Genomic DNA, 19,620 nt, shown 5'->3' on the forward strand with positions numbered 1-19,620 from the left:
AACTGTCACAACCACACAGGGAGTTAGGCAGCTTTCCAGGATGAACTACACCTCTTTCTCAGCCCTGCAGAAGAGGTGTTTGTTCAGTGCTGCCATTTTGAGCCACGTTTCCTTAAGAAACTGGGTGTACACAACTGCACCATCTTTCAGTCTCTCCCTAAGAGCTTTTGAGCCCTTCTGCCAGTTGCAGCTCAGCTCCGAAAGGCAGGAGCTGGGTCATCCTTGCAAGCTTTGTGAAGATAAGTGCAAGTAATCTGTCAGAGCTGCTTTGGAGCCAAAACACAACCTTTATTAGACACCAGAGGAGACACTGTGGCCCACTGCTCCTTTCCCTTTGCTCTCTGAGCATGGGTCAGCACAGGAGTTGCACATCACAGCTAAGAGGAATGAGCAATGCTGCCCCATGGACAGAGACAGAAACCCTTGACAGGATAACTAGTGCAGGATAATTAGCACTTCGCCTTCACCACCACAAAGGCTGCATGCACTATTTGGTGATGCAGGAGGAGACCGGGCGGTGACTGTGAGGGAAGGGGAACTAACCACCACACCAGCCAAGTCCAGCTCAGGAGGGAAGACAGGGAACCTAGGGGATAAAATAACCCACGAATGTTCTGGGCTTTGGAATTAAATGAAACACATTGTTAAGAGTTTGCTACTCAGGTTTCCCCTAATTCACAGAAATTAGAGTATTTTCTGCTGGAACATGGGTTTCACAAGCCTGAGACTGTAACCCCAGTCAGGAGCAATTACACCCACTCAGTGGCATTTCCGACTCAAACCCAGCACAGGGGTGACAGGGGAAAAGCCATCTCGAGCTGTCAGCTGGCACTGGAAAAAGTCCCTTTCATGTATGGCACTACATTGGAAGACAAAGATTGCCCCCCTGCGTGCATTTGTCTGTCTGGCAGGGAGGAAGGAGAGTGCCCCTAGCAAAACTAATCCCAAAGGACTGGAGATCCAGACATCATCCATCATCCATGAAGAGCCACCAACGCAGATCTTTGTTCTGCCCTTCTCTGGGGTCCGTTTGGATGAGCCCCCAGCTGCTGCCTCCCTCCGGGCTCAGCGCACAGCCACAGGCTGGATCTGCAATTCATGCACACTCCTGCAGGGCTGTATGGAAAACAGAGGCTTCCACAGATACATCTAGTGGCAAACGCTGGTGTTAGAGAAAGGGAGTTTGGAGATAAAGACAGCTCCTAACGTCCTGCCTGCAAAACCACCTCCCTGACAAGCCCTGTAGCCACACAAGTGCCCAGCAGCATCCCCACATCTGGCCCAGGCTTGGGTTCTGCCAAGGGTTCATGTCACACTCGCCATGACAAGCCCTGGCAGTACACCCATGCTCAGGACCAGCTCCCACCCCAGCTGGGACAGACATCTGGCAGCCAGGAGCATGGGGAGCAAGGCTCACAGCTGGGGGTGCAGGGTTTGCACAAGTCTGCCAGCACTTGCACGCTCCCTCCCAAGTGTCTGAAGAGCTTCCTCCTTCTCTGCGTGGCACATTCTGCTGTTCCCAGCAAAGATTTAACCGTACAATCCCTTTGCACCCCCCAGAAAGGCTGGCTTGGTCAGGGGTTATTGCCAAGATACCAGTCACCTCACTCCTTGCACACACGAACAGCTGAGCTGCCAAACAGTTTACAACAGTCAGACCTCGGCCATGGCCAACGTCACCACCAGCACCGCAGCAGCCCCAGCGCTCTGGGAGGGCTCTGCCTTCTGCTGCTGTCCCCAGGCTGGCCGTCGTGGAGGGGACCAGATGCTCCTACCACAAAAGCCACTTTCAGCAGTGCTTGAGAAGGGACTGAGGTGGAGCAGCCGAGCAAGGAGCGTGGGGGCATATGCCAGCCCCAGAGGGCTGTTGCATTAACCCAGCCCAAGCTCTGCCAGCATTCGCCTGGCAGAGGGTTTAACCGGCCACTGAGCGCTGCCCACTGTGCTGGCAGCTCCCAGGACCCAGCCCGGCAGGCTGCCACAACAATGCCCTCCCCAGCCACCCTGGTTGGGCACCTTCAGGTCTCCTCCTGGCTGTCCCTCTCTTCCCAGACGCCATCGCCTGGGCTGTGGGCTCAGTTCATGGTAAGGAGCCCATGTCACCCCTCTCTGGACACCTCTCTCCCATCCTCCCTCCTTTCAGGACAGCCTGTCCCCCCATCAGTAGCCTACAACATACCCAGACCCTGATCGGCTCCAGACAGGCTTGCAGGGCAACTGCTGCAGCATTTGGCTCTTCGTTTTTAATCTTCTCACCCCGAGAATCACTTTGCAAATCGCACTGAGGCTCTGGGGAACGATTGGGGCTCCAAGCAGCCCGGCAGCACCACGCACCGATCAGTGGCTCCTGCGAGAGGGGGAATCTAGCAGCTTCCTCAGGAGACAGCAAGAGCCCTACTGGGGGGTCCTGCAGGCAGTACTGAGGTCTGATTTTCAGCCCTATTCAAAGGTGACTGGCACGCAGAAGTATTGCGGGTGCTTAAGATGTCACAAAAAAATCACCAGGTGCAAAGAAAGCACCAGAAAAAGACCGTGAGAAAGAAGAACAGGATGCAGGAAGTCATTTCACTCAGATGACCCCAAAGAGGGAAAGTCCTGATATGACACTAAGGAAAATATCTCAAGATTCACCACCTTGCTTAAAATACAAATGAGATTCAAAATAAACCTCAAACCCCTGTGCCTCTTGTAATTAGCAGAATGTGCTTTCGACACCCTTCTAGATCTCTTATCTCTGTATTTACTCGGGGTATCTTGGACAGGTAAATCAGCCCTGGCAAGTTCCCCTTTAGTTTCTCAGGTGCTCACACAGTAGTTCAGCACCTGGATAATTTATGGTGAAATGCTCTGTACACTTCCAGCCATTTACAAACAGAGGGAGCAGTCAGACAGCCCTTGCTTGGTCCTTAGTTTAATGCTGGCAGAAACTCAGTGCAAGTATTATCACAGACAGGCCACAAAGACCTCTGCTAGCAAAGGCTTGCGCACAGAAAGACTCTGAAAGCCGATTAGTGGCGACCTGGCTTGGGTGTCCAGGCTTCACAGAGGCCATCCTACAAAACCACGGAGTTTAAGTGACCCACTTTGCAGGGGTGACACTGATCTCCCCTAGCCCCGAAATCCCCACTGGAGGCCAGTGCTGCAGTCCCGCTCAAGCCCAGGGGGGGGATTATCAACCGTGGCTTGGCCCAGCAGCTCACACCGTGGAGAGGAGCTGAACTGTCAGATCACAAGACTCAGATTTTCATTTAGCTGGCAACAGCTGAAAGGCCTGAAAGCGAAACAAAGCCCTTCCTCCCACACCACTAAGGTGCAAACACAGCCTTCCTTCAGCTCCAGCCGCTCACCAATGGGGGCTGAAATCCTGTGCTGCGAGATGCACACCAGCTTCAGCCCTGTCAGAGAACAGCCACTATGAAAATGGATGTGTAGCCAGCACAGGGGGACCCATCCATACAAGCTGCAGCATTTGAGGGGTGACAGCTCAAAGAACCGAGGAAAGCTGGACCTCAGATATCACTACAACAACTGCCAATCCTTCCTTCAAAGTAACTAGCTCCCTCCAGAGAGCCAGAGCCCACCCCGAACACCCAGCCAGGAGAGGGTCGCTGAAGGAAGACGAGGGAAAGGACATGGCAAAACCAAGGCGAGACTTAGCTGGACTTTAAATCACAGTCCTGCCTGTGCCTCCAGTCCTCCAACATCGCAACAGCAAAGCCCCACAGCAGCTCAACACATGCAAAATGAACTTCTTCGGTGATTATCCAGTGGCACCTCTGCTCTGCATCAGTATTTAGCCTGACGAATAGCCTGGACACCACTCAGAATTGCTAGTGTCACCCCACTGACTTCAGATAGGGAGGGATCGATATGGTTCAAGGTATCAAAGGAAGGGGAAAGCGAATTACTGATTTGGCTTTCTAAACATCTTCACAATGGATTTAAAAAAATCCTTGATCAAATCTGTATCTTATGGTGGTGGGTTTTTTCCCTTCTTTTTCACCTTAAAAATGTCCAACACGGACTTCCTAATTTTGTCAAGAGAATTCACAAGGTCTCAGCCACATGCAGTGAGTCCTGTGCTCTCTCCTTGAAGGGAAAGAGCTTTGAACACAGAGCAGTTTTCCTCTCTATGTTTACCACATATTTTGAATTAAATAAGGGTGTTCACAAGTCCCATTTCATTCACTCAGTCCTCCTCAAAGTTGTTTTTATGTGTAACCTGAAATACCACTAATTACTATTAGTTGTCTCCAACCTGCAGAATCTCAACCTGACTGCTTTCTCCAGTGGTTCAGGGAGATGAGTAGACGGGGACTGTATTTCAAGAGGGAGAAAAGAAGGGGAAAGCAAAGGAGAAGCCTTTTCATCCACTGTACTGGACACAAAGGCACAAACCTCTCTCTCCTTCTACGAAAAAGACCCTTGTAAAGTCTTCCGGGTCAGAGAGGCTCCTAGATAACAAAGAACTGAGCACAGCAGGTCTCTCAGACACGTGCACAGTATTTAAAGGTGAATTAGGGTCTGTACCTGACTCCGTTAGATGCAGACAGTCCTGTGCTGGGGCCCCCAGCTTGAGGCAAAGCCCAGGTGCTCTGTGCATTGAGTCTCGGTGTTGACCTTGCTCCAGACAAAGTCGGTTTGTTATAGGGCACGAAGCCAACGTTGGAAGAACTTACTGATGCTGTCCTACTGGAAACCTGATGAGTAGCAGAGGAGTTGGGAAAGTTTATCATGGAGTGGCGGTAGCGTGTGGTGATGGGACCAGTCCCACTGTTTAGCCAGCACTGCTGGCAAGAACAAGCCACCCCCGTGTGAAGGGGTGCCGGGGAGGCCGTCACCGGGTACGGGGCGCCCAGGCGCCTCTGAACGCTGCGGCGGAACCTCGTGGTCTTGTTGGTCTGGACTTGAGCGACAAAGTCAACTTCGTAGTTGTAGCCCAAGGATCCGAGATCTACTCGCTGGTGGTTCGTGGCGTGGGCTTGCTCCAGGAACACGCAGACGTTCATCTCGTAGGGGGACCACCCGCCTTCGTCGTTCTGCCACTCCCAGACGATGCCCTGCCCGGCAGCAGAGTCCCCAGGGAAGAGCTGCCTGCGGACGGCCCGCATCGTCCCTGTGTGGGGAGAGGGGGGAAAATAAATAAAATCATTTTGTGAACAGAGAATTAAAGGGGATGTTGTCTCAGGGACTCGTTTCTGCACAGAGCTGAGGTTTCTACATCTGGGTGGCCTTCCTCACCTCTCCCTCAACAGGGGTACTAACAGACTTTCTCTTCCCGACAGGGCTGGGTTTGCTCATGAAGCTTAGAGAAACGCAATACCCCCGAGATCCCCCTCCCTTTGCCAAATCTGATTGTGGGCTGGCAACAGGTTCAAAAGCTGCTGGGAGGAAGGGTGGGAAAGGAGGGAAAGAGAGAGGATGCAGAGACAGACACACCCGAGCACAAAGGCACAGCAATCACATATACCTCCCTGACGTTAAAAAAAAAGTAAAAAAATCAAGCCGAGGCACAGATCTGGTTAAAGAAAAAAAAACTCCCACAGCCTTGACAACAGAGTAACTATAGAGACAGGACACCATCAGGAAGTGCTTTGCAGGAGCGCTTAAGGGGCTAAACGCCCACTTTGCTACATAAGGGTCTGGCAATTTTGCTCTTGGGGGAGTGGGTGAAGTCCCACAAGGGCAAGGACAAGGACTTTGGAGAGGGGACAGACAGGGCCAGCTTCCCCAGGGTCCTGACTGCTGGGAAATACAGCAAGACTAGAGGAGAAGAGAACGAAGTAATTTGGAAACTGGAGAGAGCAGCTGTTCAGACAAAGGAAAAGAAATGAAAACAGACACTCGCGAGGCCACTTGACAGTGACAGCAGGAGCTTGAAACCTGCTGGAAGCCTGGCTCTCCAGAGTGACTTCACTCCTGGTTACTTTATTCCTTTCTTTAAAAAAGAAAAATCCTAATGAGGGAGGTAAGCCACCCAACAGGACAGCAGCTCTGCAACCTCTGCAAAAATGCGTTCCTGCAGCAGAGTCAAAACCGCAGCTGGGAAAATCCTCAGCAGCACTCTGCACTGAGGATGAGGAGCAGGAAACACCGTGGGGCAAGCGAGTCTGGGGATGCAGGCAGGTGGGGGTGAACAGGGGTGCAGCGAGTTGAACACAGGAGGAGTTCAGAGAACAGCAGCACTGAGAGGAAAAAACCAAAATAAAGCCTCCAAAAAGGTCATGAGAGTTATGACCCTAAGCTCCAGGGCCACAGGTAAAAACAGTGTCTGCACCTCAAGCCTGGGGAGAACTGCCCCAGGATGTTGTTGGTGGCTCCGTGGGGGGCAGGAAATCCAAGCAAGCTTTACCCAAGCAGCACACCCCAAGGAAGAGGGAGGACAGCCCACGTGGGACTCCACACTCCACACAACCCGACTGCTACCTGTGATCAGGCTCTGGCTGGCTGAATGCTGGCTTGAGTATCTCTGCCTCACACTGCTGTTATGTCCACCCCATGCTCTTGGGGTACTGCAGAAACTACTAGGACTTGACTCAAACCATAAGGGCATTAACCGCCTCTTCGCTGCTAAAAATTCTGCTCGTCAGCATGAAAGTCACATCTCTGCTGCTATCACACTCCGAGGCTTCTTTGTAAATTGTGCTGGCGGTTTCTGCACAGCGCTTTGGTGGTCAGACCATAACGAGACCCTGTGCTGGGGTGCAGGTATGTCCCTCGTGTCATTGCAGAAGCTAAATCAGGAAGGACAGATCTGAGCTCCAGAGCTGACATAAAGGCTGAGGCGCTCTCAAAGGCAGAACGTGCCAAACCAAGGAACAACAGGACTCCTGTTTCTGCTGGGGAGCTGAAGGCACTGGAGGCTGGAATGGCTTGTCTCAGCCCATGCAGGGGATGAGCAGCCAGAAAAGGTCCAGCACTTACTCCCAACCTGCTGCTTCAGCAGCCAGAGCAGCACCAAGCATCCTGCTTACTGCAGAGCGGGGCTCCCCAGTGACACCATCCAACAGACAACATCTCATCGGCACACCTAAAAAGCTACCAGCAGGCAGTGAAATACAGCAACCTCCCCTGTAAGAACTGGGGTTGAACCCCAACAGCTCGACCATGAAGCCCAGGGATAGCTGTGGGACAAGGCCTTCCCCTGGCAGAAGTCTGGGCAGAAGGTGTCAGCAGAACCAAGGCGACCTCCCCCAGCCAGGAACCGACATCTTACATGGGAAAGCAGATGAAACCACCAAAACCAAACTGTAGCAACGACTGTTCCAATCCAGCAAATCCTGCCAAGTTTTAGAAACACAAGCCTACAGCCTCAACAGGTGGGCAGCAGCAGGGATGACCCCCTGAGCAGCGGGAGGACTGGAAGTGAGCTGGTGAGAAATGCACTACCTTTAGAGATGAATGCAGGGAACTGCTCCCAGGAGAAAGGGGACTACCACACGTAAAGCAAGGTGTCAAAGCCCAGCGGGACACATCTCAGAGGAGGTTAGCAAGCCTGCCCCTGCTCCACTGGCAGCTCAGAAGCTAAAAGCAGCACAGAGAGGACTTGAGGAGTTTACAAGCAACCCCCAAACAGCAGCAGGGAGAAGAGCTTTTCAGAGTCAATAGCAAGACCAAAGCCATGCACTTGGAAAACATCCCCCTTCCCCCCAAGCTGGCAGGGAAACTGGCATTTCTCTCCAGGGTGGGCAAACAGCTGTGGTAAGAGGACAACTCCTGATGCTCCCCTGCATTCACTCCCAGCTAATCTGCCTCGACCAGCAGCTGAAGCCCATGGCTAATCCTGCCCACAAGATCCCCCTGCACAGCTGTCATTCCCCGTTGGTGGGGATGCTGGTCCTGTTAACACTGGCTTCCTGTTATTCTCCCTGGCTTCCTTTGAAGAGCCTATTTGTCTGTCTAATAGCTAATGAGCAGAACACAACAGCCTATTTTTTGCTCTGTTTAAAGATTTTTCATGAGGATATTTCCTGCAGAGATTCTTTTCTCCAGCACATGACAAAGGTCAGCTGGCTGCTTGCTCAGGAAGGTTCATGTTTAAGGCAGAGCCCTGCAGATAGAAAAATCTTTGCTTAGAACTGGGCCACTGAAAGGGGATACGAGAGTGTTTCCAACAGTCACACTGCAGAGCACACACATACTTGTGGAGGGAGGCTCACAGACCTGGCCACCCTGATCACCATCCCTCCAAATCGGTGTAAAACGCTGCAGGAGTGCCATGAAGTGGAATCAGCCTTCTTGTTATTAACGACTCAACCACAGAACTCGTCCAAGGAAAGGTGAGATCACGCCAGCCAACATCATTTCCAAAGTTGTACTGGGCTGTCCCCAAAGATGACCAATTTCAAACGATCCTGCGATGGACAACATTCGCTAGGTGTTCTTTCACAAGGGTCTAAAGAGGCACAAGATCTCTGCGGAGAGACAGCTCCACTTGTGGAGAAGGATGTCCTGTTCACACTGGGACACATCTTTCACCTTCCCACAGGCACTCTGCTCGCCAGCACCAAACCGGGCCATTTCCTGACAAGGGACAGCCCAGGATTGCTGCCCATGTGTTGGAGCACTGGCTGGAAGGGCAAGAGGCTGGAAGGCTCCTTCACAAGTCAGGCATGAAGAAAACAAGAAGCAGCCACCTGTGCCATCTCTGATGGCCCATGCTGTACTGCTTGAAGCCACAGTCTTAGCAGGGCTTCCAGGTGCTCAAACAGGCCATGCTGAGCAGACCTGCAACGCATTCAGCTAAGAAAGCTCCTCACCCAGGACACCACTGGAAAAACTAATCCTAAGGTCACCAAGTGAGAATAAAAACACAGATGCAGCTGTGATGATTGATAGGTGTTGACTGATAGCCAGCTGAACATGAGCCAGCAGTGTGCGCAGGTGGCCAAGAAGGCCAATGGTATCCTGGCTTGCATCAGCAATAGCGTGGCCAGCAGGGACAGGGAAGGGATCTTACCCCTGTGCTCGGCACTGGTGAGGCCGCACCTCGATGAGTGGGTTCAGTTTTGGGCCCCTCACTACAAAAAAGACATTGAATTACTGGAGTGTGTCCAGAGAATGGCAACGGAGCTGGTGCAGGGTCTGGAGCACAGGTCTGATGGGGAGCGGCTGAGGGAACTGGGGGGGTTTAGTGTGGAGAAGAGGAGGCTGAGGGGAGACCTCATGGCCCTCTACAACTACCTGAAAGGAGGGTGCAGAGAACTGGGGACGAGTCTCTTGAACCAAGTAATAAGCGATAGGACAAGAGGGAATGGCCTCAAGTTGCGCCACGGAAGGTTTAGAACAGATATTAGGAATTATTTCTTTCCAGAAGGGGTTGTTAGGCGTTGGAATGGGCTGCCCAGGGAGGTGGGGGAGTCCCCATCCCTGGAGGTGTTTAAGAGTCGGGTTGACATAGCGCTTAGGGATATGGTGTAGTTGGGAACGGTCATTGTTAGGTTAATGGTTGGACTAGATGATCTTCAAGGTCTTTTCCAACCTAGATGATTCTGTGATAACCACGTGCATTTGGTCCAACCACTTCCCTTTCCTGTAGAAACTGCCCAATTGTGCAGCTGATTCAAGATATTGCTTACTTATTGCTTCAGTTGGCAAGAAATCAGCACACTGTCCATCTCTAAAGCTTGGGGTGACTTGTCCTGGGATGATGGGAGACACGTTGGCAAAGAGGAAACTGATGCATGGAGAATTTTCCAAAGCAGCCGTTCATTTGGGGTGTGTAATCTGGGATCTGCCTGGATTTTCCAGAGATGAAGAGCATGCATTCCACCCCTGCCCCCTAAGCTACAGCTGCTCAGCACACCTGGAACAAAAGAGGGTAGGAGTCATCTCAGCAAATTCCAAGCTGCTAGCCTCAGTGACCCCGAGAGAAACGAGATGAAAATGAAAATTGGGTCTCAGTCCTGCTATTAAGCCCAGCCCGCCTTGCCTCCCTGGGAGGAAGCAAGCCAGCCTCGTATAGCACGAGTGCGGGGAATATTCTGCTGCAGCATTACGGCGTTCTGCGGGGGCTGCAGGCTTTCGCAAAGCAGCTTGTGCAGGGCGGCGTGCCAAGGTAAAGCAGCTGGCACTCCAGTTGCAGAGGGAACAAGGGATTCAAACGGGAGGGTTTGAATCGTAAAAAGGCCTTTTTATGCGAGTGGTCTTGAATGGATGCGAGTTGGGGCAGGAAGAAAGTTTTCAGCTCTGAGGGTTCTGGCTCACAAGCTCTGAGCTCCAGAGGTCCCATGATGAGGTTCCCTAAGAGATCGCTGCCACCTGCCTGCACCCAGCCCCGCAGATTCACGCCAGCCAAGGTTGATTTTCTCACGTGCTAATATGCTGGGCGGCAGACAGCATCAGGAGACAAGCAGACCTGCCACCCTCAAAACTGCCCAGCAGCAGACAGCAGAGCTTTATGGAGCTCTCCTACAGGACAAGGCCCCACTTTTCTCCCAGCACACAAGCAGCCTCATCAAAACCCAGCACGGGCAAGGAAGCTCCCTTACCTGTATCCTGCCGGAACTGTGTCTGGCTTGGGATGTCGATGACATAAGGGGCCAAGACAGGATCCGCACGTCCCAGAGGGATGCTGCTGACATGCCCCGACCCTGAACGCCGGCCCTTCTGCTGAGAGGCCTGAAAAACCTGTTCAATGTAGCTGCAGACGTTCCCTTGGTATGGCCTCCACCTGCCAAATTCATCCTGCCATTCCCACACCGCCACTGCCGTGGAGTTGCTGCTGTGCCCCGGGGCAGAACCGGGGAGTCCGGATGGCCCGGCTGAACTGCTTCCTGCTCCCTGAGCTGCTGCCATGTTCCTCCCTGAGGTCTGGGCACACCGTGACTGGAAGTGGCAGCTGTGCTAGCTGGCCTTACACCATCTTCTTCTGGGGGACCTGCAGCAAGAAACAAAGAGAGCGCATGGAGCTGAGAATGATGCCCCAAATCCACTCCACCCTGCATCCATACCACACAAGCCATTTAAGAAAGGGAAGCAAGCTCAGTCTTTTGCAGAAGATGCTTGCTATGCGTTTAGGAGACTACAGAGAAATGGATTGGCCTCAAAGCCCTCTGGTCAAGGGCAAATGAGGTATCACCACCCACTCCTTGCCAATGCTAGCAACTTTTCTTGCTAATTTAGAGCAAAAACTTTGAGGTGAGACTCTGCTTCCTATGGTTTGCAGCACCAGACACCACCAGAGCCACTGCAGACCTGCTGCTGATCCACATTAGGCAGATCCATAAGCCCTGACCTGAGTTCAGATGCTCACCAGCCCGGAGCGTGCCAGGGTAAGTGGCCACTCTGCAGCCCTCCCCACCCATGCTCAGCGCCGGTCCTGGCAGCGTTACTCTCTCACCACTCTGAAATGAGCTGCCAGCTTGCGAGCAGGAGCTCCCCAAGCTCTTGGGCACATGAATGACTCAGTTACACAAGCGGTTCCCAAACTCTTCCCACTGATCTGAGCTTCAGGGTAACAACGTCAGCTCCATTCAGGGTTCTGACCACTCAGTTTCAATCCAGGATCAGTCCCTTGACTCCTCCTGTGCAGCGTTATACATGCACACAAAGCCAGAAGACAATTCTTTACACACAGCCTGCAAATCACTGTAATACATATGTTGTGTGTGATCCAAGCAAAGAACGGATGGAAAGGAGTACAAAAGTACCAGGAGGAAAACAGGGAGTAATAAACAGCCTGTGCTGAGGGCAGTGATTTAGCAGATCCTCAAGATCGCAGTACACCTAGCTGCAGCTTCTCAGGTCAGAAAACAAGGAACATCTTGAAACAAGGGACAATCTGCAAAGACTCAAGCCAGAGACTCAAGCCGTTAAGACATTATTTGGGGAAGAACAGAGAATGGGGGAGAAACCTGAAGACACCCAAATAAAGACACAAAGGGCAGTGAGTAAATCCTAGCAACTTACAGAGACAAAAGATCCCCATCACTCTTAGCCCCCATGGGATGGAAAAAAGCAGACCCAAAGCCATCCCATGCCAAGCTGTCCAAGAGACACCAGAGGTCTGATATTTGGCATTCCTTGTCTGCTGTGTCCTTGCAAGGAATCCTGTCCAGACCATCTGGACACACATGTCTTGGTGCCCAAATGCTGGACAACCACTTGGAGATCCCCGTGTTGGTGCTGGTGAGCAAGTGGGTATGACTGTGAATGAGTGAAATTAATTTTGTTTGAAAATAAAGTCGCCTTCTCCCTCCTAAGGTCTCACGTCATTGACTGCTCGCTTAACTCCCAGCAGGCAGCAGGGAGCTCTGAGCTTCCTTCCTGTCAAATGGAAAAGTTCAGGTCTCCCAAGAGGCAGAGAAGCAGTGGGTGGCTTCCACTGGAGGATGCCATCTGCACAGAGAATGACATCCCTGCCAGATGGGGGAAGATCCCACGCTCCGTGGAGTGTCCCATCCATAACGCTCGTGTGGCTTGCTAGCTTAAAAAAGAAATAGAAAAAGAGCGAGCGAAGAACAGACACACCCACATGTCTGCATTTATAAGAGGAAAGCAACACTTTCTCCAGGAATTTATTGTAAATTAGTTTATGAGCTGCTATGAGATTTTTACAGAACACCCCCAGCTCAACTGGTGGTGGTGACAAACCGCTCCAGATCACCAAGAGAAGACCCCAGTATCTGCAACCAACCTCTTCCATCTAATTCACTCTCCCCTAATGCACCAAGGACAGTTATTTTACTGCTCAAGCCAGCAAACTAAAACTTGAGATATCAAACCTGACACCTGCCTCTGTCAGTTCTTTTTATGGCCAGTTTCACACCAACACATCTCCTCGTCAGGGACCACCAGCATGTCCATGCTCAGCTCGGACCAGTGCGAGTCAAAGCAGAGCTGCAGGTTTTTCTGTCCTACCCACGTGCATTAGGTGCTCTGAACCCCAAATAGAGAACCAACACCTTCCCCCCTACCCCAGAGTTGTTACCAAATAATCATCTGCACATCCTACAGCCACAAGCAGAGCAGGAGAGCAGAGGGAGGCTGTTTGGAGGGAGTCGGCGATTCGTTTTCCTTCCTTTTTGAAACGCTGCAGCAGGAAATGGAAAAAAGAGGGCATCCCAGCAGAAAAGCCGCCTCCTTCCCGTACCACCCTGCGCTCGCTGGGACACTGGTTGAGAACAGCCGGGTGACAAAAGCCTGTTGCTCACCCCCTTGGATGGCAGCGATGCTTTGAATCCTGGACCACACACAAGGGTACCCGGAGCGGCTGCACGCGAGTGTCGCGTGCTCGGACATTCACTTCCCCATCAGAATGGAAAAATATTTCCTGTGCTGAGACTGCTGGTCCAAAGGAGGAGCGAGGGGCGTATTTCAGCCTCCTGCCAGTTCTTGCTGCTGAACACTGCTTGAGCCAGCAGCTGTTTGCACAGATTGGGAAGTGAGGAATGCGGGAGAGTTTCAGTAATCCAAAATTACACAAGTCCCCAAGTTAAGGCAAACAAGAGAAAGAAAAAGGCCTGAAGCTGCAGTTCCTTTACCCTTTCCATGAATTCAGCAGCACACAACTATGAAAAGCTGAGAAATTCAATACCAGAGCTGCTTGTACAGTGTTCACCCTACCCGCTTGGGCTGCGGTGTGTGTTACACCAAGGCAGAAAGGGTTCGGGGTGGGCAGCTAGCAGAGCTGCGTGGAGCTGGCCAGCCGGGGCCTGGGACGTGTCACACACCCTGCTCTACCAGCGCTGCGGGTGGGTGCTAGCAGCAGCAGTTCAGCTGCACCAGCCTTCACCCTGGCTCTGTCCCGAAGACCGGCAGCCCAGAGGGAGTAGGTACACATCTTTGCTAACAATCCCATGGACTATAACCCTCCACCTTGAGCTTTAAAAATGCTTTGAAAAGCTAAAAGTCATACCAACACCCTAAAAGCTACATTTGTTCAGCAAACGGTCCTGGCTCCAATTAGAAATCTACGGGCCACCTTACCCCAAATGAAAACAAAACCCCGACTACTTGAAGTGCAAACTTAAATATTCTGGCCAACTGTCCTCCACTTAGGATGCAATTTGTAACACGGGCTCAGATCTTGAATTTCTTTGGTTGGATATTTATGCCCCAGCACAACCTCTGAAACGTTTGCCCACATGACTTTAATCAGGGACTTGGACAGGAAAAGAATTGGGTGCATTTCAGTTGTGTTTCCCAGCAGATTCGCTCCAGCAAGTGGTGGTGAGAAAGCTGGGGAGGGGCAGGTGGGAATTAAAGCATTTGAAAGACACATTTAATTTCTCAAACCTGTTCTACTTCCAGAAAGCAGAATTTTCTTTCACTTTAAATGCAGGATCTTAAAATTCATAGGTCTGAGATGATTTCTAAAAATGCCAAGTCCCTTTTTAAGTTTCCAAACTGAAATTGCCAGCGCTGATAAAAGTTTCAATGATATGATGGCTTGTACCTGGAAGAGAAAGAGCCTCAGGAGCCCTTGAGCTGGGCTGCGTTACAAAAATAAAAATCAGCAGACTGGTAAAACAGAGACTTTTTAGCAGGTTGCTCAGAAAAGAGGGTGTCCAGGAGGGATTTGTTAAGCGCCACTAACACCACATGAGAGACGGGACTGGAAGGGCTACAAAGAGCCCCTGGGAAAAGATTACACAGGGATTAGGAGAGCACATAAAGCACCAGGAGGCGACAGGGCTGTAATAAACCCGTGACCCTGCACAGGGTGCATGACTAGAGCAGCATTACAGGTGCCGTGGGCCCTCCTGACCCCAAATCACCCAGCCAGTGCCCCCCCAGCCTCTCCCCCACCCCAACCTGATCTGCACCTCTGGGCCCAGCACGACCCGAGCTGTGAGCACAGCGATGGAACATGGTTTGAAGCTCTTGCCAGGTAACTTGTATCTAAACACATCTTTCTGTACATGAACACCCAGCACCGACTAGCACACAGCTAGCAGCAACCCAGGAGTAAGAACAGAGCAAGGCAGTAGAGAGGAGGTTGCAGTCATAACTCCAACCACGCAGACCGATGTGCCCTCGACACGGTCCTGCCTTCCTCCACCCTTTGCCGATGCTCCCGGCACAAGGTGGCTGGGTTGAAGATATAAAACCCGACCCACTCCAAACCTGGACTCCTTCCATGCAAAACAAGCTTCAAGGGGCTTCCCTTCGGAGGGGAAAATAAAGACCCCAACTGAAGCAGAACAAAGCGTCTGCCTATCTGCCAGGCAGAGGGCTTAGTGCAGGCACAACCAGACAGGAGCGAGAGGAGGGCAGGTACACCTGGACACAGGCCGGTCGCTCGCTCCAGGGTCCTTCTGGGCACAGCAGCGGATTATTTAATCGCAGGGAGACTGTTTACTTGCGGGTGCAAACCTGGCAAGATCTGGAGGGCTCCTGCAGCTTCCCCAAAGCTTCGGCCAGCACCAGGAGGGCTCTTCCTCCGCTCCCGGCCGGCCGGGAGGCGCAAAGTCCTGCAGGGGAGCTGGCGGCTCAGGGCCGGCCCGGCCGCACGCCCGTCACAGCCTCCAACCGGCCCGGGAAGCGCTCGGCAGCACCGACAGGCCCAGCCCCGGCAACCGCCTCCTGGCCCAACACGCCCCGCCCCGCCAGCCTCAACCGCCCGGTTGTCCCGGAGCAGGACGCCCGCACGGGCCCTCCCCGGGCTCCGCAGGCCGAGCGAGGGGGGAAACGGCGCCCCGGGCCCGCAGGGGAAGGCCCCGCTCCCGGCCGGCCGCCGCCCCCCCCCTCCCCGGCGGCTCCGAGCGGGCTGCAGCTGCCGGGGCAGGGGCGGGCTGGGCCCGGTCGCTCGCGGCCGTGACGGCCCCAGGGGAGGCCCCTGACGGACGGCCCGGGCCCTCCCCGCCACAGGGAAGGGAAAGTGGCTGCCGGCGCTGCCCGCCCGCCTCCCCCCGGCCCCGCCGCGCCCCTCACCCCGATCCCGGCGGCGGCTGGTGCGAGGCTGAGGCGAGGCTGGTTGGTGCGAGGCTGCCGCTCACCGGCCGCGGCGGCGGGAGACACCGCGCGTGCGCCCGCGAGGCGCCTGGGGGAGGGAGGGCGGGGGCGGGGCCAGCGGCGCCGTTCTGTGAGTGCGAGTGCGAGTGAGTGCGAGTGAGTGTGACTGTGAGAGCGTGTGAGAGTGCGAGTGTGTGTGCGAGAGTGTGACTGTGAGTGACTGTGAGAGTGCGAGTGCGAGAGTGTGTGACTGTGAGAGTGTGTGAGAGTGCGAGTGTGTGTGTGCGAGTGTGAGTGCGAGTGTGACTGTGAGAGCGAGTGTGAGTGCGAGAGTGTGTGTGTGTGCCAATGTGAGTGCGAGTGTGAGTGTGAGAGTGTGTGTGTGTGTGAGAGTGAGTGTGAGTGACTGTGAGTGACTGTGAGTGCGAGAGTGTGTGTGTGTGCGAGTGTGAGTGACTGTGAGAGTGAGTGTGAGAGTGAGTGTGAGTGCGAGTGCGAGTGTGAGTGACTGTGAGTGACTGTGAGTGCGAGAGTGTGTGTGTGTGACTGTGACAGTGTGTGAGAGTGCGAGTGTGTATGTGTGTGCGAGTGTGAGTGCGAGAGTGTGACTGTGAGTGACTGTGAGAGTGTGAGTGCGAGAGTGTGTGTGTGTGTGAGTGTGAGTGACTGAGTGACTGTGAGAGTGAGTGTGAGTGCAAGAGTGTGTGTGTGTGCGAGTGTGAGTGCGAGAGTGTGAGTGTGTGACTGTGAGTGACTGTGAGAGTGTGAGTGTGTGCAAGCGTGAGTTCGAGAGTGTGAGTGAGTGTGAGTGTGAGAGTGTGCTCAAGACGCCACAGTGCAGCACAGACGTTGCTGCTGCCGTCGAAGGGGTTTGTTACGCCGCAGCGGGCAGTAGCTGCCCTGACTCCATCGCCCGTCTCCTCGCCACCCTCCGCACGTAACCGGACACGACCTGGAGCCCGTTCCAGCCCAGCGGCTCAGCTGGGCCCTGAGGAGAGTTATTTTCAGTTTCATTTCCATTCCTGTAAATCAGAACCAACCCCCTGGAGATTACGGCCCTGTTGGTTGTTTGAGCAGGGGCTGAGGATCGTTAAGTCCAATCGTGTGCGGGAGGTGTCTCTACCAACAGAGCACTGCTTCCTCCCAGCTGCCTGCTTCGTCTCCATCAGACCCCGCGCGAGACAGACGCGTTTATTTAGAGATTACACTAATTCTGGAACACCTTGCAGATAGGTGGATTGCTTCTTAATGCTGTGTTAGAGGTGGGTCGCACCCCACCTGGGTTTTTCCCCTGACGGGTGCTTCAGCAGCTGAAATCAAACCGCCACCAAGACATTTCGAAGCCAGGAAGCGTTTGCCAGTCCTTATCAAATGGCTTTAAACTTCCCTGGACTTTACACACAGCAACTGATTCACCTGTGATGTGCCGTGAGGTGCTCCAAAGGCTTGTAAAAATAAAGTACGTTATGCTTGGACTCAATAATTATAAAAATAAAGTACATTATGCTTGGACTTAGTAATTATAGCGAAGGTACTGTATAGCACTGCTTTATACCATAGGCATGGAGGGATATAAAAGTGCTTCCCGGGTTACATACAGGGGACTCATCTTACCAGAGCTCATATAGGATCAGTTTTCTGCTTACAGAAAATGTATAGTGCCAGGCACACAACCACTGCAACTGCAGTAAAAATCCTCCGGAGCTGTATCGCCCTGCAGTTCAGCCTCGTATGCAAATGCCCATGGATTTCTCTGTTCCAGGATGGATGAGATTGTCACATACTTGAGTTCAAAACACTCACAAAGTACTAATAATTGCCAAATGTGATTGATAGCTCGCTTGTAATTTCCATTGTAATGTGTCCATTTAAGCAATAAGTTTCACATTTACAACTCAGGTGCTTAGAATTCCTGTCTCCTGCGGCTGTAATAAGGAACCAAAGAGCGATGTGAAGATTTTTTTTCCTTTCTACCTGAAAAATAGATAGGAACGCTTTATAAAGCCACGCTGGAGCCAATTCTGATTCGTGTGATTGCACAGGTGGACAAGCATTAAATATCCTCTGATCCTAAACAAGAGAAATTTTTGGGGAGAATCGAGGATGGTGAAGAATAGATTATATTGAGCCTGGCAGAGCTACACGGCATGGCTGGAAGATGAAGAGGTGCTGCAAGTGAGGAGGAGCAAGGAGCCCTGGCTGATGAGGGAAGCTGGGCGAGGGCTTTGGGCGATGCTACAGGGTGTAAGGGGTGTTACAGATAAGGGCTGCAGGGCGGCTGTGGGGCTGTGGAAGAGCAGAAGTGCACGGAGTGTGGTTACCGGTAAGAGGGAAGGGCTGCACGGATGGGAATAAACCAGCCAGGTGGTGGCTGAGCTGCTGGAAGAATCTAGAAGTGAGCTAGATTTATTTTCTTCGTATTATTATATTTTATTATTTATTTTTGAGCAGGGATTCATGAGCTGATCTGGTAGGACATCTTGCATCAGGGCACATGGAAGGCTCTGCGAGGCGCGGTAGGTGCCTAAGGTATCTCATCTCAGCAATACAAGTGCTTTGCTGGGCTTCAGCCACCCTCTTCTCACGCCTCTCCCTCAACTGCCCAAGCCACAGCTGTATGCCATGATGGTCCAACACCCTGGAAGGGGTTAACAGAGCTGAGGCACCATGTACAACATGAATCCTGGGTCTGACAAACAGCTGAGCCCATCAGACCCCGCTACACATATTCTTTCAGCTATTTCATGTGAGGGTGGCTGCCAAGATGCTCGATGCTCTTGGAGCATGAAAGGTGAACCTCAGTGTCCAGCTCTCCTTACACACCCTGTTTACAGGGATGCAGACCTCGTGGTCCTCACCAGCTGCAAAAATGTTTGATATGGTATTTCGTATGATTTTTACCCTAACAATCCACAGCATCTAACACAGTCCCTTACACTTTTTTCAGCTGGATCCCTTATTTCCCGTGCTCACACACTGAAACCACCTTCTCGGCATGCTCCCCAATTCAGTATGCAAAGCAGCAAGTCCTCCAACATGGGATCAGTCTCTGTCTGAGCCATCCACACACTGGGGTAACTAGCTAAATATTTGTCTTCTCCCTGTTTCTTTTCTTGCGGCGAGGCTGGAAGGCTGCTGAATTAATTTCTCCATGGCTGCTCCATCTCACGCGCTTTTGATTCAGGGTCCCACACTGATGTATATAAAACCTGATGCTTGAGGCTCTGTTAAATTGCCAGGGTTAGCCTCGTGCTCTGGGGAATAGCCCGGCCACTTAGAAAACTGTCTGTCCAAGCTATGCTGGGATTGTTGTGGCACTCTGAATTCACAGCCCACTTGATTTCAGATTAATTTCCCTGAGCAGACAAACCCAAAGTGACAAGAATTAGGAAGAAATTCCTCTGCAGGCAGAGGATAATAGGTGAAATTTCATTTCATTTTCCTCTGCAGCAGCTGCTGCTGGTCCCTGACAGGGACCAATTAGACAAAGAAGAGATGGGATCTGTTACGGCCATCCCACTCTGACTGGGTGACCTTGCTCTCCAACACCTGGGATTTGGCTGCTCAGGGGGACATGTTCCTGGTCCCTGCTGGTGGTGGGAGATGCTTTGTGAGCTCTGCTAACCTCCCTGTGCCCCATTGCTTGCCTTCTCCAGGGAAATCACGGAATCATGATGGTTTGGGTTGGAAGGGACATTTGACGACCATCTAGTCCAGTCCCCA

The 19,620-nt window shown here is 52.5% G+C and overlaps 1 protein-coding gene across 8 annotated transcripts in view; it reads right to left on the bottom strand.

Moving 5' to 3' along the window:
- Positions 1-15,978, bottom strand: part of DTX2 (deltex E3 ubiquitin ligase 2) — a 39,740-nt gene extending 23,762 nt beyond the window's left edge. For 2 of the 8 annotated variants that reach the window (XM_074845591.1, XM_074845590.1), the window contains exons 1-3: positions 15,319-15,703; positions 10,491-10,879; positions 4,531-5,116 (exon numbers count right to left, since the gene is read on the bottom strand). In XM_074845591.1, the coding sequence (XP_074701692.1) occupies positions 4,531-5,116; positions 10,491-10,797 (893 nt within the window). In that variant the 5' untranslated portion in view covers positions 10,798-10,879; positions 15,319-15,703. Of the gene's footprint in view, positions 1-4,530; positions 5,117-9,578; positions 9,806-10,490; positions 10,880-15,318; positions 15,709-15,876 lie in introns of those variants that run through there. The other 6 variants (XM_074845586.1, XM_074845585.1, XM_074845587.1 and 3 more) reach the window with 6 other exon arrangements.
- Positions 15,979-19,620: the final 3,642 nt, after the last annotated feature.

This window comes from Strix aluco, chromosome 19 (genome assembly GCF_031877795.1).
Source record: "Strix aluco isolate bStrAlu1 chromosome 19, bStrAlu1.hap1, whole genome shotgun sequence".
NCBI lineage: Eukaryota > Metazoa > Chordata > Aves > Strigiformes > Strigidae > Strix > Strix aluco.